The sequence below is a fragment of the Lacerta agilis genome, chromosome 4 (genome assembly GCF_009819535.1).
Source record: "Lacerta agilis isolate rLacAgi1 chromosome 4, rLacAgi1.pri, whole genome shotgun sequence".
NCBI classification, from domain to species: Eukaryota; Metazoa; Chordata; class Lepidosauria; order Squamata; family Lacertidae; genus Lacerta; species Lacerta agilis.
This window is the reverse complement of record NC_046315.1, coordinates 36898950-36919119: the sequence shown is the minus strand read 5'-3', so window position 1 is coordinate 36919119 and position 20170 is coordinate 36898950. Positions and strand designations below refer to the sequence as shown.

General features: G+C 41.1%; 2 protein-coding genes across 5 annotated transcripts in view; one reads left to right on the top strand and one right to left on the bottom strand.

Moving 5' to 3' along the window:
* Positions 1-16112, bottom strand: part of ARL13B (ADP ribosylation factor like GTPase 13B) — a 42917-nt gene extending 26805 nt beyond the window's left edge. Inside the window, exons 1-4 of one of the 4 annotated variants that reach the window (XM_033146741.1) lie at positions 15979-16112; positions 13698-13859; positions 12135-12205; positions 3473-3722 (exon numbers count right to left, since the gene is read on the bottom strand). In XM_033146741.1, coding sequence (XP_033002632.1) covers positions 3473-3722; positions 12135-12205; positions 13698-13756 — 380 coding nt within the window. In that variant the 5' untranslated portion in view covers positions 13757-13859; positions 15979-16112. Of the gene's footprint in view, positions 1-3472; positions 3723-4926; positions 5273-12134; positions 12206-13697; positions 13860-15805; positions 15825-15978 lie in introns of those variants that run through there. The other 3 variants (XM_033146739.1, XM_033146740.1, XM_033146742.1) reach the window with 3 other exon arrangements.
* A 1429-nt stretch (positions 16113-17541) lies between these two features.
* Positions 17542-20170, top strand: part of PROS1 (protein S) — a 34772-nt gene continuing 32143 nt past the window's right edge. The window contains exon 1 of the mRNA XM_033146738.1: positions 17542-17774. Within this exon, the coding sequence (XP_033002629.1) occupies positions 17696-17774 (79 nt within the window). The 5' untranslated portion in view covers positions 17542-17695. The remainder of the gene's footprint in view (positions 17775-20170) is intronic.

Genomic DNA, 20170 nt, shown 5'->3' with positions numbered 1-20170 from the left:
ATGGTATTTTTCTTGTTTTACTAGGATTGTGCTCACAAATATTGATCACTCTAAAAGGGGGCTTTTGGCTGAAGAGTACTTAGTCTCTGAGAATGTATTTGATTCATATAGGCAGCAGGTCCATTCATGTGCATGCTTTAGTGCAACAACACAATCCTAATTCCCCCAGCCCAGCCGGAGGTGCAGTTAAGGGGTATCTGTTATGCTATCAATAGGAGGCATGTATAGCATGCCTTTCCAACCAACAGCAGCTTACAATTAGGTGTCACTAAACAACATGCAAGGTAATGCTGCATATCTGTTCAAAATATATTAAAAGGCACAAACACATACACTAGAATAATTGGTCCAACTAGTTAAATCATGACCCACAAACAGTCTCTTTCTGACTTCATATGAGATGCACTAATATAGTAAAACCACTTTCAGGGCTTCTTTAACATTTGTTTTTCTTATCAGATAAATAAGGGGCATAGAAAAGTGAAAAATAGCACTGATTTTTACCTAATATTGGGGTATAGTAATCTGCCATTAGATTACATGAAAGCAGAGCCTAACAGAGGACACCAGATGCGAAGGAGGGTAGAGCTTGGGTGTGAAAGAGAAAAATTCAGCCCATTAAGTATCTGCCAGAATTCCTTTGGTGAGAGAGGTGGTGGGAGGGAGGGAGATGGGCAGACGTGTGCACATATAATAATTAAAACTGGATGCCAATTTGCATCTATTGGTTTAAAGGAGGGAGCTTTTGGTATGAAAATGTTCAAGATGGCTGCACTAGGTAAGCTGGAAAAAATACAGTATTTGTACAAACTTGGAAATTTACAGCGTGTTTATATTGAAGAAAACTATCAACATGCTGAACTTATTCATCTATCAAGACTTCGAGTGAAAATATTATGGACAACTAAGATGTACTTTTGTACATAACTACTCGTGCTTTTGCCCCAGGTATGAAAGAGGGCATCCATGGGCCTGATACCTCACAACCATTTCAGTGTTTTTAGATTATAGTGGGTGAGCCAATCTAGTTCTCAGTTTCTACAATTTAACTCAGGTCATTAGTAAGACAGATCACATCACCACCAAATCCTTTATACCAAATAGGTGCAGAAAGCTTTTTGAGATAATGGTAAATATATTATTATGTGTCATAGGGAAATACAAGTACATAGGAATACATCTCTCTCTCTCTCTCTCTCTCTCACACACACATACACACACACACACACACACACACACACACACACACTCTTCCTTTGTGCCCAGTGAAGACAGATGGACTTTCAGCAAGTATTGACTGAAACTTCAACGGAGACAAACAAATCTAATTCTAGATAGTGGCCCAGAAATAAATAAAAAAATAGGTTAGATATTCTTCTGCAAAACCATCCCTCCTAAAGTTACAACCTTATACTAGCTTAAAGGGATCATAACAAGAAATTGCCTAGAAGCATAACTTCATTCATTTCACCCTAATTGTTTTAGAGCAAACTGTTGTCAGTATTACAGTTGTCTAAAGTGAAGATGGTAGGACTAGGAGTACGATCAATTCACTCCCCCAAATATGTAGCTCAATAATTAAGTTAAGAAATAAAAATAGCAGCTGGCAGCTATAGCTAACACATTCCAAAACAAAACTCTGAACAATTTTTATTATAAAACGATTGAAGTAACTGATGACAAGATCCTCACCTGTAGGGATTTATCTATAAAAAAGAAGCTGCTAGACAGAAATGTGGAAAGAGTTCTAAAGCAGCATTTCTCAACCTTTAACCTATGCCCCCTCTCAGATTATATAAAAATGTTATGCCCCATCCACATCTGGTGCCCCTATTTTATTTTTATTTTTAGAAAGTATTGAAACACTGTTGACTTTTATTCATAAACAGTATTTTGGGACTTAATTTAAAAAACAAATCAAGAATATTTATATTTATATATATATATATATATATATATATATATATATATATATATTCCCCCCAAAAAATTCAAAAATGCACACGAAATTTCAAATTTCAAATAGTCAGATCTTAGAACACTTTAAATATCCAGTCTGTTGCACAGCAAAATCAGATTCACTACGGCATAAATTGTATAATGATGTGGAGAGCCTTTCTCTTGTTTTGGGATATACAGGGAGATATTTCAACCAAAAATTTTCCCAACTGGATTTCCTGAAATCCTTGTCAGTTGAATCACATTTGAGTTGCAAAAACCCAACATCAGGGATAAAAGATTATTCAGAGTGTTCTCTGCAATTGGCAGGATGGTTTGCTCAGTTTCCTCTGCCAGATATTTTGTACAGTCATCAGAATTAAGTTGCCACCGGAAGAGTAACTAGGGTGGTGCAACTGGTGTCCAAACAACAGGTGCAAAATGAAGGAGGGTGTGAGATTGGTCACAGGTGATGCAGTACAGAAAGTCATTGTAATAGCACAAATTTCACACAAATACAATTTTCATATTTATTTTGTTACCAAAAAATTAATACTACCCATGGTTAATTAATACAAAAAATAAAAAGTTAACGGTTTTAGTAATTACATTAAACATTGATTTTTTCATAATTAAACAATATGAAATTCATCTCTAAATGCCTGGCATTTGTTCAATTAATTTTAAGCACAACTTTACTGTCAATTAATAAACCGTTTAGTAAGTGCTGTATTAAGTAATGTTGTGCTGAAAACACAATATATTAAAAATTGCAGCCCTATCAGGTCAAAATGTTACCAGCTGCTATTGAGTGTCACTTTTCTCATTTCATTCTAATTCTAAATTCATAGTTCTAATTTAAAGCCCCACTGCTTTCAACAGAAGAATTAAGAACATGTAAGTTAGCATTACATTAAAATGGACTTAAACCTGCTTCACTGTGGCTGGATCATGACCATATTGTTCAGAAAGGCAGAAGGGTATTTTACTCTGCAGGTGTCTAACTTGCAGTGCATCCACTTTCTGCTACATCGTTACACTGAACATGTTGGAGTAAGAGCTGCACACAGTTATGCATGAGACAACTACAGTTTCTAGCTACCAGGTTCTTCTGATAATGCATCACTTGCACCCCCTGGTGTTAAACACGGAGACCTCATTAATATCAACAGTTTGCTAATAACATGCTTATGTTAGACAACACAAGGGTCATATTACTTGTGTTGAAATCGTTATTCGTCAAAACAATTATAGAGTTATCACTACAGGAAATAATGGAATGTTTGCAGAAATTATATAACTCATTTCAAGAGTGTGTGCACAGACAATAGTTCTGCCACACTGAAGCCATCATTTCTAATGACAGCAGCAGCAGCACAATACAATTTAATTTCTCTGCTTGTTTGGTTGGAAATAAAATATTCTGCTTTAAAGGCAGCTTAAGGAAAAAGTAGTATCACAAACTCAATGTTTTGGGGAATATATTTAAGTTATAGATCAGTACTTAAAATAATTATTGATTTTTGTTACTTACACCAATACGGGTTTCCCTGCTATCTTGGGATGCTTTAGAACTTCCGACATAGTTTCTTTTGTCTCTTCCATTCTCTCAACATCACTGGAATCCACAACAAATATTACCCCATATGATTCAGCATAGTAATTCTTCCAGATAGCCCGGATTCTCTTGCCACCTCCCAAGTCAAAGATTGTGACTTCAAACCGGCCTTGCTTAAGATCAATTTTAGAAAAGCCAACAGTTGGGGCCACATCCTCTGGGGACTCTGATGAAATTAAAGGACAAGTTATGAGACACTTGTGATACAGTTTGAATTATCTTTTTTGGGGGGGGGGGACTGTGGGCACTTTAAGACAGAATACTGATTTTTCAAATTGTAAAGTATTTTTGTTTTTGTTTTATTTTTACATTAACAGACACACAAGCATGTGTGAGCACATACAGAGAGGCACTTAAAATGAATATCAGGAACCAAAATCCTCAAAGTATCAAATAAAGGAAAGGTAAGAAGAGGATAATGTTTTCCAACTCAAGATCAAGTTTGGAGAAAGGGAAACCTATTTCCAACATGTTATTACTCCCCAGCCTACTTTTGAGGAGTTAAGGGGTGGGGGTGGGGGGCAATGCATCAATCTGGTAGGAGAGATTGATGTACTTTCAAGATCAGAATAACATGAATTTTACAGACCCATTTGTAGTTTTTCTATGTATATAATGGCTACAAATATTACAAACATGGATCACAAGATGTCATGTGGACAGACATTAATGCATAAGCTGCTATGATCACAATGAATGCAAATTAAATTTCTTATCACCTGGCTTGCTGCGAATTACACCCTAACTGATGGTAGGCTACCAATTTGAGCCTGTAGAACAGAACTATACAAATCCTGGACATGTTTAAGGCAATATTTTACTGTGGGATTAGAAATTCATGTTAATGTGTACTTCATATGCAAAACAATGTCAGTTTATGAAGAACTGAGAGAGCTAGGCAACAAACCCTGAGTAGAACCCTTGAAGAATCAACCCAATAAGGACAGGGGGAGGTGACAAACTCATCATATTAAAATGATCTTGTTTCACTTGATTTCACATTCCCACATTTCAATGCAGATTTGTTTTTAATGAAGATAATTTGTTGCTGGCATGCTTTCTGCCAGGACTTCATAACCCAAGAAAAGCTAGAATGAGAATTTGTTTGGAGCCACAGGCATCACAGTGCCCAAAGATGCCCATGCACATGCCAAGAGCTTTCAGGGCAGGGGAGAAGTGAAGTGACTTTGTTTTTTCACCAGTTGCAGTTGAGAACCATAACACAGAAAATACCCCCGTGTTCACAGCGACTTTTCAGGGATCAAGAGCTTCCACTGAGATGGTGAAAATGAAAAGCCCTTGCCCATGGGCCCTTTGGATCTGGGTCATACTGAAGTCATATGATCTTTTCACCTAGAAAAGATACTCACTATTTCACATATGAAAAATCCACTGTTATTCTGGACTGGATACATCCAAAACAATGTGTTCATGTATGTCAGTAAACTTTCAAGCACTTAGAACAGACACTTCTGAAACTTCTCCTCAGCTGAAACAGAAATTTTATTTGATGCTAAGCTTGCATGCTGTTTTATTGGAGCTGGCAGAGGAGAGAAAGTGATGCTAAGAGAGATTTTTATGGTTGAAGGGATAAAGGTGATCTGGCAAATTGTTGGTACCTTCCCAATTATAAATAGGGATATAAAAATATCATTAGAATAACACTTTGTTATGCACATACAATTTCCTTCTTTCCAAATTATATCACAAGTCAATATCATAAAAAGGTAATACCAACAACATTGATTTTTAGGTAAAATTTACTGATGTCTGCTCATTACTGTGCATTTCAGCAAATAAAGAGTTACTGCACATACAAAAGGGGGGGAGGCAAAAGGGAACTATTGATTTTCTATCCTAAACTAAAATGTGAAATGCCTCATTAATGTGGATATTTTATATATGTGCGATAATTAAAAATAATTTATGTCAGCAGTTCCTCAAATGCTTACCAAAGATATTTCCCTTCCATTTTATGACACAAGGTGACTCCTAACAAATATTATTTTTCTCTACAATAATAGGAGCACCAGTCTTCTCCAACTGCCTGTAAACCCTCTACTTTGGAAACATGCAAGAGTAATATATATATATATTGAAGTGCATATATCTAAGCTTAACAGTCTCATTTTGCATCTACATTGCTCCCAAAGTTTTACTGACATCCAGAGGCTCTGGAAGCACTAACTGTGGCGTTTGCCTTTCTAGGGAATACATATAAGAGCGGGAGTGAGTAAGGGGTTAAGTGGCTGGCCCTAGGCTGTCCAATAAACAGAGGGGGGAGGAGCTAGGGGCAGCTGAAGAGAGTCAGTTAGAGAGAGAGCGGGGAGTTGGGAGTTGTTGATGAAGAGCAGTTGATCGAGGGAGTTGGTTGGTGGGTGGTTGTTGATTGAGAGGGTTGGTGGTGAGGTCTAGTGGTGAGCGTAGGCAGGGTTGTAACCAATTTCTTAAGTTGTTGAAGTTTTTAAATAAACACTTATTATTTTGTTTAAAATTGCACCCTGACTGTGAAAGTTATTACCAGGGAGGGGATCCTGGTTGGTGGCAGCGAAGCGCGTGGTGGCACAGGGATCAATAGTCCGTCAAACGACTGGGGACCCTGTGTGATCGCCACAAAACTGGCGGCAGCGACGGGATAAGATCAATACGCTGGCAGGAGACATCAATAAGCCCGTGGAGGGATATTGAAATCGTTGTGCCTGTTCACCACAAAATTGGCAAAAGCAGCTGGGGTTAAACAATACACCTGGAAGGGGAAGGGTAAATCTGTGAAGTGATAACCTAGCCCGGGGTGTAGTTGTGGTTACCCAAGGATGCTGCAAGGCTAAGATAACAAAAGGAGAAAAGAGAGCTCACAAATCTGTTCTGGCAGAGAGTTTTGACTTGGGGTCGGAGGAAGTAAGCTTAACGGGTAGAGAGAAGACCCATAGCAGAACTTTGAGACCCGAGTCTGGAGAAACCTAGCCAGGGGGAACAGTGCTGAGAGGAGATTTCTCTTATTTTGTTAATTTAACTGTCAATCCTCAATCACACAATATGCCACCTAAAAAGACAAAGAACCCTGTGAGGGAACCAGTTCAAGATAGCTCTGAGGGGGAGGAAAATGGGAATCCTCTGAGGGAAGAGCAGAGCTTAGAAGATGAAACTAATATTGTACCTGAGGCGAGAGAGCCACAAGTTTCTATAGAATTAGAAAAGTGGAAACTAGAACAACAATATAAATTAGAATTAGAAAAAGAAAGAATTCGAGCTGAGAGGGAAAGTGAGAGCGAAAGAATTAGAGCTGGGCAAGAGAGCGAAAGAATGCAATTTCAGTTGGAAATGAAGAAACTAGAATTAGCAGCAATGGAGAATCAAAACAATAGTAATAACGCCAGTAGTCAAACAACAGGGAAGATAGATTTAAAGCGATTCCCTGAGTTCAAGGAGAAAGATAGCCCAGAGGCTTTTCTGATATCATTTGAGAGAGCCTGTAAAGATTTCCAAGTGAAGGATGAGGAGAAAATGGTGATCTTAAGGGCTAGAATTAGTGGGGTATTGGCAGAAATATACGCCCAAATGACAGAAGAACAGTCAACAGACTTTGAGATGTTTAAACAATTAATTTATACGAGGTTTGGAATTACCTCAGAACAACTAAGGAAAAAATTCAGGAGTGTGACAAAGTTGAGGGAAGAAACGTATGCTCAGTTGGGGGCAAAAATTACGAATTACCTCAAAAAATGGTTAGAGCAGGAGGGTGCGGATTCAATTCAAAAAATCAGAGAGGTTATTGCGTTGGAGCAATTTTATGCCACCATAACTGGGGAGCTGAAATATCTTGTAAAGGAAAGAAGTCCTAAAACCATCCAGGAGGCAGCAGCCATAGCTGACCAAATTAATGAAATTAGGGACCATGGATTTGATAGTCCAAAATTTGGCGGGAAATTGTGGGGGAACCCCAGAAACCAATTTCAATATGTTAAAGGAAGCTCTTCTCCAGCAATAAAAAAGGGAAACATACCACAGCCAAAAAGCCCAAGTGACGTGGGTCAAACTAACACCCATACCTCTGAGGTAAAAGAAAATAAATCTAATTATATTGGGGGAAGAGATATGAGGTGCTGGTCGTGCAATAAACTGGGCCACAGAAGCTTTGAATGTAAGACTGGTGAACAAGTTAAATCTGGGAGCACAAACACTCAAAAACACTCTTATTGTATCCACTCAGTAGGGCAGGGTGAGGCTAAGCAGGTTGCCACGGAAACCGAAGCTCTAGCTAGGCCTGAGGCAGAGGAGATTCCTGAGGCCTCAGTAATACACTGTTACTTGATTAAACAGAATGATGTGCTCTTGAGAAAGTCAGGAGAAAATATTTGGATTGAAAACAAAAAATATCTAGGGTTAAAAGATACCGGATCCCAAATCACAATTGTTCATCCTGAGGTAATCAGTCCCGATAAAGTAATTCCAGGAAAAACTATAGAAATAAAAGGAATCGCCAAAGAGCCAGTTAGACTCCAAATGGCTGAGGTAAACATTAAGTTACATGACTGGAGTGGAAAGTGGCAAGTGGCCATTTCAGAGGAAATCCCCACTGCGGTGCTTATCGGTTGGTATCTCCTGGAGCATGTGCAGAGTGCGTTTGTTATTACCCGCACCAAGGGGGGCCAACTGTCAACTGATACTGAGGGAAGCGAAACAGTTGCCAATGAGGGCAGGACTCAGAGTCCTCAAGTTGAAACTTTGAGTGAGCCAGGCTTCCTAATACCTTTTAAAACTACTCAAAAGACTAATTTCTCTCAGGAACAAAAGAATGACATAGGACTAAACAGCTGTTTTGAGGCAGCAAAATCTACTGTTCCATTAACCCCTGATTGCCCAGAGAGGTTCTGCCTAGAGGAGGGGCTGTTATATCGTGAAGCCCTTAGCACACCTATTAAAGGGGGAGGAGGAAACCGCAGACAACTAGTGGTTCCTCACATGTATAGAGAAAAAATCATAAAGCAAGCCCATAATAGTATTTTTGGGGCACATATGGGGATAACTCGGACCAAACGAAGAGTGGCACAAAATTTCTATTGGCCAGGAATGGGGAAGCAAATTAGAATGTATTGCCAAGCCTGTGACATTTGCCAAAGGCAGGGATCAGGTCAGGACAAAACCAAGGCAAAACTGTGTCCTTTACCTGTAATCTCCACACCAGCCCAGAGTTTAGGACACGACGTGGCACAACCCGAGCCTAGAGCAACCAAAAAGGGGAATGAAATGCAACTAGCCTGGGAGGAACCATCCCAAATCGTGTCCAAAATAAATAATGCAAACTACCTTATCCAGCAGGGGGATGAGGGGTGCAAGGTAGTTCACGTAAACATGATTAAGCCTTACCAGAAAACTGAAAGCTGGGCTCCCTGTGCTATCCGAGAGGACCCAGAAGAAGCAGAAATACCATGCTGGGAAGGGAGAGGGGAGCAAGAATGTAATATACAAGAAGTTAAGCTAGCCCCTACCTTAACCCATTCACAGCAGGAAGAAATAAGAAACATCCTACAAAAATTTAAAACGATTTTCAGTAATACTCCAAGACTAGCAAAAGGGGTAGTCCAACACATTGACACCGGGATTGCAGAGTCTTGTGATTTCATATTTGTTATGACGTACGATGAACAGAGTCATGTGTGGTCGCAATGCAAAGCCCGAGCCAATGCTCCATATAACCACATCATAATGGAATATGAAAAATACATTCACATGGGCATTAATCCAAAGAAGATTGTGATGAGTGTTCCATGGTATGGCTATGATTATACCTGTCTAGGTTCAATTAAGGCCCGTATTTGTTCAATTGCAAACGTTCCTTTCCGAGGGGCTCCATGCAGTGACGTGGCAGGACGTCAGCACCCATATAAAGTAAACATTGATCTAGTAAACAGTTTTATTTCCGGGATCCTGTGGGATGAGGAACAGGAAGCCCCATATTTAGAATGCAAGGTCTTTATATTTGACATTGGGGGGCAGGTCTGGAAAGTTTATGACTGGTCACATATTACCACAGTGGCGATTTGTGAAAAATATGACCCTGAGCTTATGGGTTACGCCCATTCAAGAGGAGTCAGAGTTGTTTTAAAAGGAGACCTATCTGTGAGATCAGTTAGAACAACTATTCAAAGTTATGATAAGACATTCATCAGTTGGAAATATAGAAAGGAAAACATACTGAAAGTTATAGTTGCCAGGGTGTCCCATCAACTTTCTATGAAAGTGAAAGTGTTTCCTACACTAGAGATTGTGTGGTGGGAAGTTGGGTACCCTGCTGCTCATGCAATACAAATAAATGCCCAAGATGAACGTGGTTACACAGCATTAACGTGGCCACCACGTCAAAGACATAAAAAAGTCGTCTTCAAATTGTTTGAAGTGGGAACTGATAATTCAATACAGATCAAAGATGGACTGACAGCAAGGGAGATTGCTAACAGCCATAGGCAATCAGAGCTTTTTAATCTACTTTCATTAAGTAAACCCGTGTGTCCAAAAAGCTTCAGCAAGCTGACTAAAAAAGCAGCTTTCCACAAACTGCTGAAAGCAGTTCCCAATGAATTCAAAAGCCAGACAACCAGTTCTTATGCAGCTTTTGATGACTTGGAGACGTTTGCACAAGGCATCGAGCTTCAACACTTAACAGAGATCCTGAAGGAGAGAGAGGGTGATCCAAGAGAGCTTTTGACCCTGAGAAACAAAGACTCTACACAGATTGGAATCCACAATCGTTACAGACGCATCGACTGCAGGGATCGGAGTGGGACTGTGTCAAATGGCGGGGGAAGACAACTTGCATCCCATCACGTGTGGCAGAGAAAAGACTGGTGCCCAGGGAAAGACACTTCTTGTGGCGGTTAAGGACAATAAGGAGCGTGAAAGGATCCTGGACATCGTTGCAGATGCCTTATCACGAAGACCCGAAGGCAAAGATTAAAATGGACAGTTACAAATTTTCTTGCAGTTAACTAAAGGTTTAATATTGCATGATCTATTGTATATAATGTGGGGAAAAAAACAATTATTAAGCCAGTATAAGATGAGGAGTTAAGGTTAGTAAACATAGGAAATGTTTGTTTGAATTAAGGTGTCACGCAGTTTGATCAGGAGTATAACTCTGTACAGTTATCCCTCCTGAATCAAACTTATTTAAGGGGGGAGGTATGTGGCGTTTGCCTTTCTAGGGAATACATATAAGAGCGGGAGTGAGTAAGGGGTTAAGTGGCTGGCCCTAGGCTGTCCAATAAACAGAGGGGGGAGGAGCTAGGGGCAGCTGAAGAGAGTCAGTTAGAGAGAGAGCGGGGAGTTGGGAGTTGTTGATGAAGAGCAGTTGATCGAGGGAGTTGGTTGGTGGGTGGTTGTTGATTGAGAGGGTTGGTGGTGAGGTCTAGTGGTGAGCGTAGGCAGGGTTGTAACCAATTTCTTAAGTTGTTGAAGTTTTTAAATAAACACTTATTATTTTGTTTAAAATTGCACCCTGACTGTGAAAGTTATTACCAGGGAGGGGATCCTGGTTGGTGGCAGCGAAGCGCGTGGTGGCACAGGGATCAATAGTCCGTCAAACGACTGGGGACCCTGTGTGATCGCCACACTAACAATGTGCATGTGGCTAACGATGTACAAAATAAATGAGAGCAATGCTCACAAAAAAGTGAGATGTTCTGACAGTGATTCACTGTACCATCTATGCAGGCATACTCAGAAGCAAGCACAACTGTTTTCAATGGGGCTTGTTCCTTGGTAAGTGCATGAGGTTGCAGCCCAAGTGCCTATGGCATCTCCAAATATAAGCCCAAGCAGAATCCAAAGACCTACACACATACAACAGAAGTTTTGCTTTCAACCAGAAAAGAATCCACATTCAGCTTTAAAAGTGCAACTTGTTGCATCAAACAGAAAGCAATTATCCTGCTATATTACCGGTACATAGCTTTTCCTAGACCTACAGTGGTACCTCTGTATATGAATTTAATTTGTTCCAGGGGTCCGTGTGCACCCCAAAACATTCACATCCAGAGGTGCTGCTTCTCTGCATGTGCACACGGCAGTAGCCTGCTTCTGCGCATGCGCCCACAGCGGAAACCTTTCCGTTACTTCCAGGTTTGCCGCGTGCGTAACCCGAAGGATACATATCCAGAGGTATTCACAACTAGAGTTACCACTGTATCTGTGGTTTTGGTCACTCATTTGTATTTGGTCCCTCCTTAATGAAGTAACGAAGTGCAGTACTGTATCTGTGACATATGCCTGAAAGTGTTAAATATCCTGAGCGTAATTCAACAGTATAGTCATTAACACAAATTCTTTTTTTATTCAGTTGGGGTTTTGTATTTATTAGCATTATATGGCATCTTGCAGCACAATCCTAACCATGTCTACACAGAAGTAAATCTACTGAATTCAATAGGGTTTACTCCCAGATAACGGAGGTTAGGACTGCAGCCTTGGCTTTGTTTTAGCCAAGGGCAATAAATAAAAAAATTCCTCCTGTGCAAACATTATTTTTAAAAGCTCATTTTAATACTTTTACAAATACAATAATAGTTTAGATATTACTTACCTCCTTGGATTCCTTTCACTGTTGCTGTTTTTCCAGCATTATCAAGACCCACCATGATTAATGTCACACTCCTTTGAATTATATACAAAGAAAAAATATTTTCAGACTTTGTCCTGACTGAATGCCATACAGAATTTTTTTGGGTGGTGGGGGGGGTTGAATGTATCTTTGAGAATCATCAACACCACCAAGTACCTATTTTTTATATGCAGCACCATTCATAATCTTACATGGAAGCAATGGAGAGTTGGGAATGGAGGCATTGGGAAAACAGGGGAAGAATATGCAATTTTTTTTCAATTACTCATACCATATTACCATAGTGTAGTATGACTAGGGGAGATACTCCAAAGGCTTCCTGGAAAATGCAAGTTTTGAGAAGGAACTTGGAGCACAGAGGGATCCTGAGATGAAGTTACATGAATATGAAGAAGCAGAGGTCTCCCTGTGTATTTAAATGTTTTTTGTCAGGTTTCCCCCCACATTTGTACAAACTCTGAAATTTCTCTGAGCATTGTGTTGCTTTCCTCTTGTGCTATGTTCAGATACCTCTGCTGTTGTTGGGCCATACTGTGGCACTGGAAGCAAGTACCAAGAGAGAACTAGCAAGCTCTGGATATTGAGTTGGATAGAAGAAATCAATTTTCTGCTTTTAAAAAAAAAAAAGTACATCCGTGCTTCTCAGAAAAAAAAGGGTGGGATTCTGTTTTTGCCTCTTGATGAATGTGGATAGATGATGTCAATTGTAGCACTGAACAGAAATGTTGTCGCCGTTTTCCTTGTGCCATGTTGCCATACCTTTAACCATCTCATTTTCTCACATAGATTATTTTCTCACATACGAAAGCTCATACCAGGAACAAACTCAGTTGGTCTCTAAGGTGCTACTGGAAAGAATTTTCGATTTTGTTTTCACATAGATTATGTTCCCCCAGTTAAGAAAGACATCATGCTCATATGTATTTTTGCATCCACATGCCCTTTCAAAGTGCACATTTAAAGTCTTTTGTCCTTGAACTAATCTCTAGCAGAAAGTGGTACAGAGTCTGAATACTGGTTCAAATAAAGCCCTGGGTTAGTGAAAATGGAGACATGGGGATCTTTACCTGCAAACAGTTCCAATAAGTTTTTAAATAAGACTTAAGAACAGGCAAATGAATGTCACTAATAAAGGTCTACTGTATTTTTAAAGTTACCAATTTCTTTTACTCTTTTCAGTTTACAGGGTTTTTTTAATGCCATTTCAAAATGGTTGTGCTATTGTTGTTTTTAAAGTCTTTTGGTTGTATCCAATGCTGCATGAGTGGCACTCCACCTGCACAATGACCCTTTGTGTTCTCATTCACCCTAAAATCTGCCCTGGGAGATCCCAGGAACAAATTTTGAGGTTGTGCAGTGGCCTGTAGGGAAATCAGAGCTCCTTTGCACAAGCAGAAGTCAGCTGCACAAGTAGAACAGCAGCACTGGACATAACTCATCATCTTTGTGACACTTGCCAGAGTACAATCTTCAGACTACTTCAAGGTATTGAAAAGAAGATGGTTCTAATGTCTAGTAATTTACCTGACAGGTTCTCGCCACCGCTTTAGCCAGTTGCAACAATTGGCCATCAGACTATACATCCCTATCTAACAGCCATTCAGCAGACCAAATAAATTAAGGACGCAGCATGTAGACGGATCCTGGAGTTCCAAGACATGAGCAACTCGGATGCTCTTCTTACACCTGAAATGAAAAATGGGAGGAGGGAATACAATGAATAATGAATCACCAAACTTTATTATTTCAAAACCATCTCAGAAATCAACAGCTTTTTACACCACCAAACCTTCTAGTGCAACTAAAATTCACCCCTATGAGTCAATGAAAGGGCTGCCCCCAGTTCAATTCATGCAGGAAATACATCAGTGTAAGGGTCTCTTGGCATATCTGCACAGAAGAAGTTGGAATTTGGATGCAGAGTAACTTTGCTAATTCATTTCTTGGCCCTGGCATGCTCATTGCATACATTGGACATACCCCTTCTTTGCCCTTTCCACCAGCAACAACTTCCAGCATGGCTTGCCCTTAGCCAGTGTTAATAGTTATGTTTGGATAAATCATAAATGCTGCTTTAAGGTCAGCTCAGCCAGGAGTGGGAGATATTCCACAACCCAACCTTGCTCAGGAAGAATGATTAGAAGTGCACCCCACCTTCCCAATGTCCTTCTTCAGTGACCAAGGAATGGTGGTGCTTTCAGAGTTTTCAAATGCTGGCAGTTGAGGGGAAATCTCAAAATAATATGCTTTTAATCTGGTCCAAGATTCTTACTATCTGTGGAGGAGAGAAGGGGTTGGTTAGGCTGCAGTCCTAACCATGTCTACTCAGAAGTAAATCCACTTGAGTTTGATTAGCTTTACTCCTGGGGTAAATGGGGTTAGGACTGCAGACTTACTTTCAAAACAACTCTCTTCTGGGGAATTAGAATTATTTAAATATTTTAGAATATTTTAGAAATTTGTCTGTTTAGGCCCCACCTTCTCACTGATATGATTAAGATGGCTTAACAGCAGTATTGTGATTCATTTAAGGACTTTCAGAGACTTCAGTGTGTTGGTTTTGATGTTTTGAATCATTCCTTAAAGTTTTTCATATGTTTGTTTGTGGTCATCGTGTTGCTTTTGATATTGCTGATTAACAACAGCACTGGCACAAAGCAATCACAACAAATAATTGGGAGTGGGGGGGGGAGGGAAATTATCCCAAACATTGGAATCTCAAATAATGCAGAGGAAAAACTGATAGCTGGCTTGTTTCCCTTTCTGTGCTGCTGTCACCTGATGTTCTTCTGAGGCAGTGTTAGTGTTGGAGTAATTAACAAAAGTTTCCACAATTTTGGCTAATAGTGGCACAGTACACCCAGAACTGTTCTTAAATGGCCCTCATTCTATGAGTTTGTACGGGGGTAGTCCTCAGCAGAATGTGCCTTCCAAAAGTTATCGACACTAGCATGGGCTTAATTCTTTTTGTTCAAATAAGTAACAATTGTTTTCCTTCTTGCAGGTTCTTGGTTGTATTTTGAGGAGATTGAGAGAGTTTCCTTTGGTGTCTGCAATTATAATACCGTGCCGAGTTCTCGCGCCTCAGGTGTCCTATTCCACCGATCACAGCCTGATTGTGTCGTGGGAATTTGATGGGAAATTGTTTTTTCGTTATTCCACCTATCAGAATAATTATTTCAAAACTGATAAATTTCCGAGTGTAGATCTAGTGGATGTATGGAGCGTAAATACTCTTGTTGCATCAATAAAAATGTTGGCCAAAGAAGCCATTCCTGGGGGGGAAAAAGAAAAGAAATCAACAGCTTTTATAAGGCTGGCTTTCAAGTGTTGCCCAAGTGGCTACCCCATTGAAAAAGTTGCAGTTTTAAAAAGAAGTTTTTGTTTTTTTTCCATGTAGTGGAGCATAATCTCTTTGCACCAGATACACAATTTTGTAGGGCAGTGAAGAGGAACAAGCTGGATCCCAAATTTTCCAAGATAATGTACAGTAAATGGATACAAAACATTCCCAGAGGCTGGATTTTAACCTTTGGGAATATTTAGCCGGCACCCCACACTGGATTTAGCCTCGTTTCCCTAAACAGGAGCCCAGAAGGCAAATGGGCCCGAGCCTTACGAGCCCCTCTTACCAGCGCCTCAGGGTAGAAGCACGTCAACACAACGAGCCAGATCCGCCACCCCCGGCTTCCCCATCACAGCCAGACCCTCGCGGATGGGGGTGGCTCCTCTTCGAAGGCGCCGCGCGGGACTCGCCGCCCGCCCCCCCCCCATCTCCCCGCTAACCGCCCTTTCTCCGCCTCACCCGTCACTCTGGGAGCCCCCAAAGCGGCCGCCGGTTCTCAAGAGCAGCCCTTCCAACGGAGCCACGTGACCCCCGCTGCTTTCGTCCCGCCTTCCCCTCTTTCACGTGACGCCTCGGGAGATCGCTTATTGGTTCGGGTCCCCGAGGCAGGCCGATAAAGACGCGGGGCGCGCAAGGGACGCGTAACCAAGCCGGTTTCCAATGGTTACCAGGAGAGCGGAGCGAAGGAAACGGGGGCGGCGGGAAGGAAAGGAAAGGAGCCAATGGAGAGCGGGCGGTGGCTGGATTGGCGGCTGCCCGCCGACCATTAGTTGCGAAGGAGGCGGGAAGGGTTTCCAGGGTGATCAGAGCTCGCGCGCGACGCGGATGTGCAGCAGCAAAGGCTGCCTTTTGAGAGGCGTTTTTCTCGTCGTGTAAGACCGTTCTCTCTACCCACGTAAATCCTGTGTTACCACCAGTCGACACTTTTTAAAAAAATAATAATTGCATTTATATCCCATGTTTTTGCCCTAGGAACTCAAGGTGGCACGCATAGTTCACATTTAATTCCCACAACAACCCTGCGAGGTAGGTAGGTTAGACGGAGAGGCAGGGAGTGGCTCAATAAATAGTAATTCGTCCCTAAAAGTCCAATGCCTACATCATGTGGAATGGGCGGCCTGCCAGCAGGAGTCCCTGGGCTAGTACGCTATATGTAGATTGGGTCCCTCCGTGGATTCCCATCTCAAATCGACTGACAAGAACGACAGTTTATATACCGTTACATACAATAACTTAAAACGTAGTAGCCTACCTTACAGGGCTGTTGTGAATACACAAGGGGAAGGGGAGCAAAGCGCACACAACCTTGAACTCGTGGGTAGAAAAGCAAGACAGAAATATATGTCGCACAGACAGAGCAGTTTTAACAATGAAACACACTTCCATGGGAAGTGGTGATGGTCATCTCGGATGGCTTTAAAAGAGGATTAGACAGATACAAGGATGATGAGGCTCTCAATGACTGCTAGTCGCAGTGGCTAGGCCAGGGGTCGGAAAACCTTTTCAGCAGGGGGGCGGGCGGGTCCAAACCTTATGGGAGGGCCCGACTATATATATATTTGGGGGGGGGATTCCTATGCCCCACTCAAATAACCCAGAGATGCATTTTAAATAAAAGGACACATTCTACTCATGTAAAAACACGCTGATTCACGGACCGTCTGCGGGCCAGATTTAGAAAGCGATTAGGCCGGATGCAGTTCAATGCTAAAGAAACCAGTGGGGAAACATATGATGGAAAGGCAGCTTTGTCTCTAATACTGTATCCCTCCTCCCTCCCTCTCTCCCTCTCCCCCCCCCTATCTTTTCCAGTCAGCTGCTTGAAACCAGCACCAGGGAGGTTCAACAGCCTCTGGGATATGGACTCGAGGTTCCCTCCCGTGCTTCCTGTTTACCCACCATGTGAATTGCAGCAGGAATGTTTCCTGGAAATGTCCTGCCTCTGTATGCAACCAGATTCCAGCCCCCAGCCAGTCTCCTCTCCCTCCCCTCCCTCAGCAGGGGGAGGTCGGAACATTTCCCCTGCTGCTGCCTCCCTGATTCCAGGCACGGTGTCAACAGAGGAAGCAGCAGCAAGAAGGCGACCTGTCAGCAAATGCAAATAGCCCCCTCCCCTTCCTAACCCCCAACAGATACACACGCCCTACATAACCCACTGCAGCTACTCCCCCAAAGGATGAGGCTTCACTGCGTGGCTTGCTTGTTTATTTCTTGCCTGTATATTTCAGCGATCGCTCTCTCTGAAGCTAGGACATGTAAGTAAAATCAGTTGGATTCCCAACTTTAGTTAAAAGTCCGTTTTTGTTTGCTTTTCCAGTGAAACTCAGAATTGTGTCCCGGTGCCCTCTTGCTCCAGCTGGGTGCTTGTAGTGTGTAATGACAATTGCAAAACCGTTTTAAAAACAAAAAGAGTGCAAAGAATGTATCTTTGCATCAACAAATTTCTAAAATAGTAGAGATGCAGCACATTTTCTTTGTGTGTTTACTCAGGAGTAAATCCCATTGAGTTCAAGGAAATTTGCTCTCCAGAATGTGTGCGGAGGACAACTGTAAACTTGATTTGGCTCATTTGTATCAGGTATGGCTGAGAGATGCTGATTTTGATTGTAAAGAGCTGCTCTTGTTGGGAAAGTGACCCTGTGCTGCTCAAGCAAATCCCCATCCCCCATCCTGAAGCAATCAGTTTTTGTGCAAAGCAGAGCTAAGGACTAGGAAGCAATCAATGTGCAGAAGAAGTAATTAGTAACACTGACAAATAAACATGTTTTCCACTACTGCAAAATAATGAGGTCACTTAAAAAAAACAATGCTGTGCTGCAGAATGTTTATGCAATATCTGACACAGGATAATAACAAAAAATAATAATGTTTCTTTTTCTGATCAAGAGTCAGTTCTCTTTTTGTCCGAGTTTTTGGCAGTATTTTTTCACCATTACATTCTTGGTTTTCTTTCTTTCTTTCTTTGAAGTACTGTGCTTTTTCTATCACAAAGAGGTATGCTATAGTAGCCTGTCACCTTAAACCATAGCTTAAATTAAAACAAATTATGGTTTAATGTGAACAAGCAGCATGTTGTTGCATGCTGCTCAAAAGTTCCCATGATGCTCCTAACACATGCACACACACCACACTGTGGACTCAGTTTATGGGTTGTTTCTAAGCAAACCATGATGGATTTGTAAGGTGTGTTTTTTTCTTGGTGTAGCAGCAACAAAAGCAGAGGAGGAGCACCACAGCAGCACACTGCTCATTCACAATAAACCATAGTTTGTTTTAAACTATGGCACAATGTGACTTGCAAACCGGGCCTAAACATGGGCATAACCAGGATGGTGGGGGTGCAAAAAGTTGTTGAGCTTTTACAATAGAGGGCAAAAGGAAAAGACATTTTCATAGCCTATGACCACAATGCCCACTAGCCTAATGTAGGAGGATGAGGAGAGATATGTTACCCATGGTAAATATGTTTAGGATTGCTTGTTCAAAATGTCAGAAACATTAGCTTTCAAGTAACACAGAACTTACCTCTGCTTTCAACTCTGGTATCCAAAACTAAGATTTAAAATTAAATTAAAAGAATGATGTTACATAGCTAGGAAAGCTGGGGGGGGTTAAGATAGCAGAAAAAGTTTTATTATTTTTATTGTAGAAGTCTGACAAGTTTTATTAGATCTGCTGCATCTCACAGCCATCTATGGGGAAACACTTTCACAGTATTTGATGGACATTTTGATTGGAATTGCTTTCATTCAGAAATGATATGCTGTACACAGAAAGGTTTTTTCAAAGTTATAAATCTTAATAGATCACAAACTTGCTTTCCTGGAGATATTACTTCTGGCAGAATACAGAAACAGATTTTCAACAAATTAAAGACAAGGATCCAACAAGCAAATGCCAACTGACTTTTATAAAGTAGAAAGCAACTTGTGCAAAACTTACAATTGTATTAGTAGAACTGAGATATATCTTGAAAGTACAATGTATGCCATGCTGCTGTAAAAATGCTTTTGCCTCAAAAGATCTGCACTGGAAGGAAAGGTATTTGTAACTCAAAGCATTCAATGATTTGAACATGGGGCTAATAAAATGTTTCACTTTCACTTTTGTTTTATTGAACTATGAAGTCCATATCCGTTGGAAGCCAATAGCAAGTGCCCTGTTGACTTGAGAAAGATGGCTAGGTCAAACAGGTGGCTAGGAGTACCTCTGATCAACTTCAGCTGTTCCTGGACAGGGATAACTTTTATCCACAGCAGTTCAGGCATTGATTGTGGGAATGTTCAGGGAGGCAGGAGAGGATATATTGTTTAATTATATCCTTCCCAACTTGTGCTAACAAGTTCTACAATATAGCAGAGTAACATTCCCCTTTTAAACTTTTCACAGCGGATAGGTTTGCCAGGCTTGTATAAGTTTCCTGGTAATTCCCGTTTATTCCCTCTTAAAAAGAAAAGACACGACACAGTCTTGTATAAAAGAGTTTACTCACATTCTGTTCACAGATGGATCCCAGAAGGCAGACTTAAGTTACAAAACATATACACCTGGAATCTATCCCACAAGGAGATAGTTCCTTTGTCCTCTCTTGACTGGAAGCAACATCTCCTTAGCCTGAGATGCTTTCTTGGCTTCCAGCCAAGAGAGCATC